The following is an 11,351-nucleotide window of genomic DNA, read 5'->3' as shown; positions in this document are numbered from 1 at the left end:
CTCATTACTTTGGGCGGTAAATGAGCGTGCTGCAGCTGAGGTCAACTCTGAGCTGATTTTTGCAGCAACACTAAACAAAGGAGAACCTCAAGGTTGTGATTCTGATGGGCTCAAATAAACTCAGATATTTCATTTTGTCCTATAGGAACTCATTGCTGGCCCAAACATGATAAAGGCTGAAATCAGCTGATTATTTCATTATAATTGCATTCTAACACTTTATTTTTTTTAAAATATGCAACCTTTTAGATTTAGGTAATGCAGTCAAAAGATGTAAACCAATAACCAGACGTGATCCTTATTTATTTATTTAGTCCAAAGGAAAAGTTAAATTAATATCACAAGTTAATACTATGTAGTTTTGATGTTTCACACTGCGTGTCCAAAACTGCAGCTCTGTCAGAACGCTGATCACAGCTGCACTGTTTCTCTCTTTATCACTGTCCGTATTTCAGAGCGACTAGCTGCTAGCAGTGCTGCTAATTCACGGTCATTCTCCTGCTCAACTTGTCGCACGTGTTCCTGCCGATGCTGCTGATTAAACTCATAATTAAAGTCCTCCGGTCCGCAGCTAAATGTTGTTTGGAGTTACCAGTGACATAAATGACGAGCTAATTAATTTGGTCAGCTGTCAATCAAATGGTTTTGGTGCCATACCCTCATTGGTGCCTCTATTTATTTATAAAGCATCCTTCACACTAAAAGCAGCTCAAATTTCTGTACATATCAATACAAGCAATTACCCACCCCAACCCCACATGTAAAAACACACCACTGCATAGAAAATGCTCAGACTAAGTAGTGATTCAACTCAGTAAATACAGTTAAAAGTCGAGTCTTGAGCTGCTCTTAAAGACAGCAACGTTTTCTGCAGTCCTCAGGTTCTCTGGCAGATCGTTCCACAAACGGGGGGCCACAATATTGTAAAGAAGCCTCACCAAAAGTGTGAGTTCGGACTCTGGGAACTGTTAATAGTGCGGTCCCAGGGGACTTCAGGGTCCCGCAGAGGATCCTGAGATCCCGAACAGCACCAGACTTTTACCGACACCTGGTGACCGCGCCCCTCCATGTGACCACGCCCCTCCATGTGACCACGCCCCTCCATGTGACCACAGCAGACCCTCCAGGTCTCCTGATACAACACAGAATCGTAACTTTATCAGTAAACAAAAGCTTATTTAGCAAAGATGTATCATAAATCCACTATCATCTTTGAGAAACTGGTGCCAAACAAAAAACACATTCATATTTAACAAACAGAATAATTGTATTCATCTATCAATGAGGAAAAAAATAACAACGTAATGTTAGCAGATGAATTAAAAAGTGGGTTAAACTGAAATGAAACAAAATTTGTTGTATGAAACCTGGATTTTAAAAAAAAAGGTGTCGTGTCTCATTTCTCTGGATTTCCTGTTAAAATCACCCGATATGAGCTTCAAAGCTGGTGAACAAAGAGCAGCTTTCACACTGAAGCTGCTTTTCTCACACTTTGATCAGTTTGCTCTGTGAGCCGTCTGTCACAAATTTAATTAGAAAGGCAAATAATAACTGTAAGGTATAAGCTACACGCAGCAATGTTATAATCCATGCAGCACGCGATGCTGAATAAGGCTGTCACAGTTTGCCTGTTAATGTTGGCACGCTATGGAGGATGGCTAAACTTATTAATTTTTTTTCTTCCTCCTCTTTTTGGCTTTTTGAGGGTTTCCTTGTGAAAAAATGTTTCTTCCCTGTTTTGAATATTTAAATAACAAAATGTTCAAATTCAGCTGCTGTTTAGAGACCAACAGTTTAGCTGGGACAGTTTTCAGCAGCAGAGCATCAAGAGAAGAGCAACACATTCCCTGAGGGGAAAAAGGAAAGAGATGTAAGTTTAAAGCCTGTCAGTCTTGTCTAGCCAAGTCTTAATTATTTTTTTAACATGGCAGCATTTTTTAGTTCAGAAGACATTGCGCAATATTTTTCAACCTTTCTGTCTCTCTGTCTGTCTTGGTCTCTCTGCTCTCATTGTTTCTCTGTCCAGTGGAGGGAGAGCTGCAGCTTTTCACTGTTTAAATGTTCTTCATCCAACAGAGACAAACTGCTGGAGGAAAATAATTCATCTGACAGCAAAGATGCAGTGGAGTCTGATTCTGCTCTTCCTGATGGGTAAGTTGATCTGAAACACAACTAGACTATGAGGAAACAGAGTTACCTCTGAGTTATCACACAGAAACTTTAATGAAAACAGTTATATTTTATTACAAGTTGTAGCCCATGTTTTGTGTTGATGAAAATCTAATACGGACATGGTTTATGTTTATAGGTCAGTGTTCCTTCATGGACTGTCAGCTCTTTGAGTATCTCTATATTAAACAGAATAAGAACTGGACTGAAGCTCAGCAGTACTGCAGAAAGAATCACACTGACCTGGTCACAGTGACTAACATGAAGGACATGGAGAGACTCATCAACATCTCAGCTGGAGATAAGAAGGAAGCTTGGATTGGTCTGTACGATCAAACACATGGTACCAGAACATGGTACTGGTCTCTGCCTGGAGTGGAGTTCAATGAAAGTGAGACCAAGTGGAATGAAGGAGAACCAAATGATGAATCTGAGAACTGTGTGATTCTCAGTCAAAATCTCAATTGGATAGACCAAAAATGCAAGAATAAAAAATATTTTCTCTGCTATGATGGTGAGTATTTAAATACTTTAACCCTACCTAAAGTATTTAACGAAACGTTACACAGGGATCTTGCTAGGGAATCCCCCCGTATGAATAAAAATATTAAATTCACTTAATTCATCTCCCAGTGAACCTAATTTAATGTTTAACTTAAAGAAAAATATAAATGGAGATTAACATTTGTCTGTTCATGTCTCAGAAAATGATAGAAACCCTAAATACCACTTGATTAAAGAGGAGAAGACCTGGCAGGAAGCTCAGAGTTACTGCAGAGATAAACACACAGACCTGATCAGTGGAACGAAACAACTACAGGATGAAGAAGTGAAGAAATTGATGAAGTCCAATGATCAACCATACATTGGTCTGTTCAGAGACAACTGGAGGTGGTCAGATGGAAGCAGTTTCTCTTTCAGACACTGGAATAAAGACTTTAACAATCCAGAATCCATCAGTGATCAATGTGCCATGACTGATGATGGAGGCAGATGGAAGAATGACAACTGTGCTGAAAGAAAACCCTTCATCTGTTATGATGGTGAGCTTTTAATCTTAAAGATATGTTGTCAATAAAGTTCTAGGTAGAAAAGAAAAAGCCTGATTTTAATGTTTATCATTTTTTTCATATATGAAATATATTTAAAAAATCCTCCCAATGACACTTTTACCACAAACATTTAGGTCATGTTGCTCAGGTTTTGAGAAATGATTTGAATAATTTAGTGCGTTTGTTGCTTCTTTGTTTAGATGAAGTGACCCTGATCAAAGAAAATAAAACCTGGGAGGACGCCTTGTACTACTGCAGAGATCACCACCATGACCTGGTCACCATCACCAACATGGATGATCAGAGATGGATCCAGGAGAAAGTCAGGAAGGCATCGACTGGTTATGTCTGGATGGGTCTGCGTTACACCTGCACTCTGGATTTCTGGTTCTGGGTCAGTGACGAGGTGGTCAGATATAAGAACTGGGCCTCAGGTGAACCGATGGACGACTGTGACATGTCTGGAGCCATGGAGACGGGAGGAAAACATCTGTGGAGGAAGAAACATGACAGTGAGAAGTTTATTTTTTTTTGTTCCAAGGTTTGAACTCAGCCTTTGGATTTGGCCTACATTACATTTAAAATTCTAAACCTTTTGACACATAAGATGTGGGGCAGCACGTACACATGAATGAATGATTGACGTCAATAAGACTCTCCTCCGGGCTTTGATTGGTTGTTTTGAGTTGTTGTTGTTGTTTTTTGTTTTTTTATACAGAATATTCGTCTCATATTATGCTGTCTCATGTCATAGTAAAGAAAAAGCATATATATATGTAAGACAGAATATATACATACATTATACATACATACATTCATATTTTTTTATATAAAATGTGCATACTGCAGGTTCGATGGTTTCACACATTTTTGTAGAAGACATGGAAGGTTTAATTTGTGGCAGTTACTCACAATTTACTCCAACAAAATAGTGTGTTAATAGTTTCAAATAAAGAAAAACACAAAAACAGAATTTGATTGTTGGCTTTAGTTAAAAAAAAGCACTGCAGATGTATATGAATAATAGATTTGATATGAAGTTTGAATAGCACAAGAAACGTATTTCCCAAATAAATAAATAAATCAATACTGGATTTTTTTGTCTTTCAATATGCAAAAATAGGCCAAACTTCAAAAATATGTTTTAGAGGATGTAAATAAGTATTGCTTTTTTACGTGTGTGAAATAAATATTCACACACACTTACAGTATGATGGTTTGAATACACTGAACATTTTATGGGGCGTTTTATTTTGGGGGTTTTGTTTAGCTTTTTACGAAATATCTTTCTTCTGTTTGACAAAGAATAAAGAACCTTTATAACTTCACTTTGTGTCGATAATAATATAAATGTAGGTTGGATTTCATTCATTAATATTCCTGTCACTGTAAATGAAACCATCTTACTATGGATGTATGATTGATTTTACCTACCAAATAATTGAGTAGATCCATGTTAGAAATTAGGTTCAGGTGAATTGAAAACCACTGACTCTCATGTTTAGTCAAAACAGAATTTTATTTTTAGCCATAATACTATGTTAAGCTGACGTTTATGAAACTTTTGCCTCTGGATGAAGCTGCCATCTTGTTCTGAAACTGTAAAAGGGGACTGTTGATGGGACATGTAGGTTTTTTAGCACCATCTAGTGGTTGTTCAGACCTCTACAATGGTGAGGTCCATCAAAAGTGGGCATGATGGAATGCTGTGTGGAATTGAAAATCGATTTATTCACTGCGTGTTTATGTCTGTTTGTGTAAGTCTGAGATAGAACTGCACATGAAAACATCCCTTTAACCATTCAGACTGTCAACTCAAAAGAGACACAATCCAAACTGTCAGATGACTTATTACCCCGTGATAATAACTCAGAAATATTCCAAATAGTTTGGATGTATTTTTTTTTATTCCTGTCCTTCTTACGGAAAGTTTCTGTTTCTGTTTTTTTTAGCTGTTTAGCTTCGTAAATTTTTGAAATATAGGTTGAAACCATAATTCATATAGAGCAAAAAATGCTTTAGATTGCAATCAACACAATAAAACAGGAAGTAGAATATAAATTTACAACCATTGTTGAAGATCTTTAGAAAACCTGGTGTAGCAGCATCTACCTTTATTACAAGAAGAAAAAACAACTTCCTGGTTGACATCAAGGAAATTAATTTTCCCTGAATCCTTTTACTTCCAGTACACGTTTTATTTTGTTGTACACTTTTCCTTTCACAGCACATAAGAAGACTCTTCGTCTCAATAGCATAGAATACTAAGAGCTTTTACTAAAAAAAAAAGCTTATTTAGCAAATATGTATCATATATCCATACTACGATCTTTGAAATGCTGGTTCCAGCTGTTCTGTGGAGGAAACAAATAAATGTAATTATCTATTAGTGAGGAGAAAATAAATTAAATAAACAGATGAAGAACAAAATTGTCTAAAATAAAATGAAACAAAACTCTTAAGTACATTTTTCGTGTATCTGTACTTTACTTAAGTAGATTTAATAATGGATATTTTCTACTTTTACTCCACTACATTTTGTAGTAAGTATCTGTACTTTCTACTTCACTACATTTCTACAAAACTGTTGCGTTACTCGTTACATCCAAGTCGTGTTGCGCTTTTTGTCCGTTAAAATGTGAAGTTCAGGGACTTAAGATGATGCCGTAAAATCCAAGCAATAACGTGACTTAGTGTCTGTTGTCACCCATCTCCTCCACCTTTACTCGCACGCGGAGCTCCTAGACATGCGCAGTGGTTTCCTCTGAGCGGGAGAAGATGTCTGTCTATTCGTCAGTAATATAATAGCGCTGCATAAATCATAATATATGGCGACATGTAAAATCAGCAGCACTTCGCTTTCACAGACTTCGTCCAACTTTTTGCGTCACTTGGTAGGAAAGCTTAAAGAAAGATAAGCTCTGTGGACGTGATGCTATCAAAGCTAGCTGTATTGACTGAGACATGTTGCATCTGCGATGAAAAAAAGTTGTCACTCATGCGCTGAATTATTGTGTGGAGGTGTTGACTATGTTACAGAGTAAACACAATAAAAACATGCTTTATCTGTGGCATTGTTCATTAAAATGGCACATTTCTAATATATTAAAATTAAATACCATCGGTTCACTTAATGATATTGTATTAGCGATTCAGCAAGTACTTTTACTTTTAATACTTAAGTATTTTTAAAAGCTAGTACTTTTTTATTTTTACTTAAGTAAGTAATGTGGTAGTTTTACTTTTACTTGAGTACATTTTTGTCTGTGTATTTGTACTTTTACTTAAGTACATTTTTCGAGTACTTTCTCCACGACTGAAAAAGGTATTGCATCACCTGGATTTCCTGTTAAAATCACCTGATAGTAACTTTAAAGTTTCAAACATGAAACTACTGCTGCGCAAGTTACTCAGCAGGTTGTTGCTAGGTAACCAAAGAGATACAGAGCTAGAGCTGCTAAAGCCTTCCCTCTGCCTACATCTCCCAGAATGCTGTGTGGTTCTGGATCCAGAATTGCCTTAGAATGACTAAGATGCTAGGTAACCAAAGAGAGTATGAGGTGGAGTTGCTAAAGCCTCTCCTGCGCCTACATCTCCCAGAATACTGTGCGGTTCAGATCTAGAACCGCTTGGGGTTTTTTGTGACTCACATTTTTTCCATACAGTGCTGATGATACCACAAGCATGACTCCAGCTGTGACATCACAGAGTTTTCCTTCATCTTTGGAATGATGATGCGAGTGTTTGAGAACTCTAGCACACTCACCAACCAGCATCCTCCCCCTAACAAGCTGAAATATAAGCAAGATTGCTGCAATTGTTTCCACAATAAATGTTAAAAAACTATTTATCTTGTGAAAAACTAAACTGAAGAAGCTGAAGTAACAAATGCTTACAGTTCTAAAAAGTGTTACTGTATTAAGTCTAAAAATCCCAGTGAATCATTTACACTTTTTCTCCTTCAAACTGAGTAGTCTTGATTCAATTTTACTGATTGGCTTAATAAACTGATTTTGGAAATTATGTTGAGACTTAGAACAATAAAACAGCGGTTTTGATAATTAGGTCATACAATGTTAGAGCCAGTAGTTGGTACAGATAAATTATTTAATATGATCAAATTCGCATTAGTATTTCAATTCTGAGGAGGGAAGGGCTCTGGGGAGGGCGTGAAAAAAATCATGATCCCTCAGGGGGGCATGATGGAAAATAATTGAGAAACACTGGCTTAATATAAGAAGAGGAAACTACTTCTTTACTGACATCAAGGAAATTAACTTGCCCTGCGTCCTTTTGCTTTCAGTACATATGTTTCATGTTTGAACACTATTTGTCTCACAAAACATCAAAAGACTCTTCAACTCTACAACATACAATCCTAAACGCTCTTAAAAATCAATAAACAGAAGCTTATTTAGCAAAGCTGTAAATGAACTGAAGAAAGCAGAGAGTCAGAGTGACAGAAGCAACCAATCAGAGCAAGGGGGAGGATCTTAGCGCTGTCAATCACACTCATGCTCTTCCTCTTTCTCTTTGCTAAACTAACTCTGGTTCACCACTACATAGCCTGCCAACTATGCTAAGGCCAGTTAGCATAGCCACTGATGATAGCGGATAAACAGATTTCCTGTAATGGCAAGTTGTTTTTCCACCATATGAGGTTGATTGGCAGCACTAAGACCCTCCTCCTTATGATAGTCACACACTTATGATGGTTTGAATACATTGAACGTTTTATGGGGCGTGTGTGATTGGTTGTTTTTGACCTGGTTCAGTGCATTTTTGCAGACCACAAAAGCAGCACTGGCAGGAGGTGGAGGAACTTGATTTTTTTCACATATTATTTCTTTCATACCATCCTCTCACGACATGTGATAGTTTTAATAAATATGGACAAAGCATATCTTTGTAAAGTTACTGCAGTTTTAATCCACAGGATTACATTTTATGTCAGAACACCATTTGCATGTCTGCCTTCCTTTGGGAGGATCTTTACAGAAACATTAGACCATTTTCGGCCTGTCGTTGCCAGTAATATGCAAACTAGGGAAATACAGACATGTTAACTTCCTCTGCAAGTTTCGTAAACAATTTTCATAAAACCCCCTTATACTGGTTTGACTATTCAAATGTAGTCCATATTTCATGTCAGTAACAAAAATCTACTCTTCACTGTGTATGGTTTTCAGTCGAGGATCACAGAAAAGCAGTCGATTCAATTCTCCAAAAAGGAAAACATAAGTGGGTTTCAGCTATTTGTGAGGTTTTAAGTTTGAATATGACTGAATATTATGCCAGAAAATGTATTTAGGGAGGGAGAAAGTGTATTTAACCCTTGATATGACGTGTTTCATCCAACAGAGACAGATCGCAAAAGGAAAATAATCCAATTTCCTGACGGGTAAATTGATCTGGAACATGACATTCACTCTCTTCCGTGACATCACAGATTAAGATGGATTAGGAATAAATTTGTCTGATTTTATTGTAAAAACACCAGAAACTGTTTACCTCCTAATAATGCTGCAAATATTGGTGGAGATGTTATCACTGATTAGTACCTTGAGCAACATGTTTTATGCTCACACCTCAGTGTCGTTTCATGGACTGTCAGCTCTGTCAGGATCACTACTTTAATGAGAATAAGTCCTGGACTGCAGTACTGCAGAAAGAATCACACTGACCTGGCCACATGTCCTTCATGTTAGTACATAAAAAGACTACAGGAGTTTTTTGACTGTATATTTTCTTCAGTCTTTCACAAATACAAAATTTCAGCTACTCCTCTTCAAATCTTAAGAACAAGACACAAATTGTATTCTTTGAGTCACTCTTTGAAAAATTTGATTTTGCCAGTTTATTCATGGCTTCTTCTTGTTCGAGTCGCTCTTGTCTGTGTGAACGTAGCACACCTGGTTGGGGCTCATGGACAGCGGGATTTACAAAAGTTGGAGATAGCTGGCTTAGAAACCTGCTTCCTCCCTCTGGATGTGTTGATCAGATTGCCGGCTCTGCCTGACTTCACACCACATGATTTATACCGCTATGTCATGGACAGTGTTTCTAAATAGAAGTGATATTAGGTTACAGTCTGTTTTTACACTAACTTTAAAGAAACGCCTGAGTTGTGGAGTGGGCGGAGTTCTGGAGAGGATGACATCACGTGTGAAGGGGTCAATATGTAAAAAAAAAGGGGTGATGTGCTCCTAATTGTAAACACTGTGACAACTAGTTAGCAAGGTCAGGAACAAGATTTAATTAAGAAAAATAGCGAGGGAGAGGGAAGTAGTTCAGTTATTCTGGCTTGATGTTGACAACCTGAACATGTAGCTGTGACGTGGAATTATGTGTGTTTAGAAGAAAGTAGGCGACCAACATCTACTTTTTTCAGTTTTAAATTCTTATTTTTCCCAGTTCCAAACTTTTATTTTCAGTTTCAGACTCATTATATAAAAATGTCACTTACTGGGAAAAATATGTTACTAGTTTGAGTGTGTTTAGACCGATTGCAGCAAAAATATTGAATTGGTGAAAGCAAATGAACCATTGTAGTTTAGTTATAAGCTAAAAACTGTGGAAAAGACTGAAATCAATTATATGAAATAAATAAAAACTCTGACTCAGTAGTTCAAATGTAGTGGGCTGCTTGCGTTTTTACAGTGATCAATTTTCTGAGCTTGAATTATTTATTTTCTGTGTCCATTTCAAACCCAACCATAAACACCACCATGCAACATCAACAAGCTAACGCTGACGTCACATGCAATGCTTGATTAAAAGTCCATGGTTGGTTTACACTGATGCATTAAAAATAGCTTCCATTCATAGTTTTTTTCCCTCAACAGACAGGTTGTTATGTTGTGAGTTTTCCTGCTCGGCATGATTCATGAAAAGCCTGTTTCATAATTATGTCCTTCTCTGGTTTGAATATTCAAATCTTCTGTGCTGTAACTTCTGCTTCACTGAGGGATGTGTGTTAGTTTCACTGATGATAGTTTCCTACTCAACATAAAGAAGAGTCATCAACTTACATTGTAACCAATAATATAAAAGTAAAAGTGGCAGGGTTGGCTGGTCTTTCTTCCATCTTTGTGATTTTTGTTTGCTGGATTTTTTTCATACCTTGACAGAGAGTTTATGAATACAGTGAACCCTCGTTATAACGCTGTTCACCTTTCACTGTCTCACTGCTTCGCAGATTTTTTTGTGCAGTTTTCTTACATACTACATTGTGTTTTGCGTCCTGATTAGCTAAACAGTCTCCACGCTTCTTCTCTACCTATGTGCCAATAACGTTACGGTATTTAAATATACGTACACAGCTTGGCCATTCAGGAGATGAACACTGATACTTTGAATGCCTGGTGGAAAAAACTGGCCAGAGGCTCGCCTGCGGTCAACACGGCTGTGAATCTTGCAAAACAGCTTGGAGGAGAGACGGCTTTAATGCCATGTCTCCGCATCGCATTAAAGTTCGCTGACCTAAAAACAGGTTTTGTTCTTTGGTTTCATTGCAGAGTATTTATTTATGCTGTGTAAGAACTGTAAAAAATAAAGGTAAGTACTTCACGGATTTTGCCTATCACTGGTTCTTTTCAGAAAGCAACCCCCACGAAAAACGAGGGATCACTGTACTATCATTCAATCATAGACATTTGTTTCTGTTAGAAAATTAAACACGTAAAATATTCATTTAAAAACAAACCGGAAAATGCAATACTAGTGTCTAAATCCTCTGGGTTTATGTGAGTCCATCAAAACTACGGCCTCAGGGTTCTCTGTTGCTGAGTGTCGAACTGGAAACCATCGTTGGAGGAAGTGAACTCATGGCTCCGCCCACTTTCTTGCCCATGTTCTGCCCATGACAGTGAGGAACAAACTGCTAATGGAGATGCTCCAAGCTTCTGACACTTGACAATGATGAAGAGGCTTTAGTGTCTTTATTTTGTTTCGTGTCGTCACATTTCCACACTGTTAAAATCCTCCTCTACCTGGTAAAACTAAAAGAGAGTAGAGCCGCTGCTCCTCCACGTCGAGAGGAGCCAGTTGAGGTGGCTCGGGCATCTGGTAAGGATGCCTCCTGGACGCCTCCCTGGTGAGGTGTTCCGGGCACGTCCCACCGGGAGGAGG

At 37.7% G+C, this 11,351-nt stretch overlaps 1 protein-coding gene across 3 annotated transcripts in view; it reads left to right on the top strand.

The window, feature by feature from the left end:
* Positions 1 to 507: 507 nt before the first annotated feature.
* LOC103480341 (secretory phospholipase A2 receptor-like) overlaps positions 508 to 11,351 on the top strand; it is a 14,422-nt gene continuing 3,578 nt past the window's right edge. Inside the window, exons 1-6 of one of the 3 annotated variants that reach the window (XM_017310277.1) lie at positions 508 to 1,870; positions 2,077 to 2,151; positions 2,309 to 2,683; positions 2,874 to 3,212; positions 3,422 to 3,733; positions 8,411 to 9,070. In XM_017310277.1, the coding sequence (XP_017165766.1) occupies positions 2,118 to 2,151; positions 2,309 to 2,683; positions 2,874 to 3,212; positions 3,422 to 3,733; positions 8,411 to 8,532 (1,182 nt within the window). In that variant the 5' untranslated portion in view covers positions 508 to 1,870; positions 2,077 to 2,117 and the 3' untranslated portion in view covers positions 8,533 to 9,070. Of the gene's footprint in view, positions 1,871 to 2,003; positions 2,152 to 2,308; positions 2,684 to 2,873; positions 3,213 to 3,421; positions 4,574 to 8,410; positions 9,071 to 11,351 lie in introns of those variants that run through there. The other 2 variants (XM_017310278.1, XM_017310279.1) reach the window with 2 other exon arrangements.

This window comes from Poecilia reticulata, linkage group LG18, assembly GCF_000633615.1.
Source record: "Poecilia reticulata strain Guanapo linkage group LG18, Guppy_female_1.0+MT, whole genome shotgun sequence".
NCBI lineage: Eukaryota > Metazoa > Chordata > Actinopteri > Cyprinodontiformes > Poeciliidae > Poecilia > Poecilia reticulata.
The sequence above is the reverse complement of the archived record's forward strand: the minus strand, read 5'-3'. Positions and strand labels throughout refer to the sequence as shown.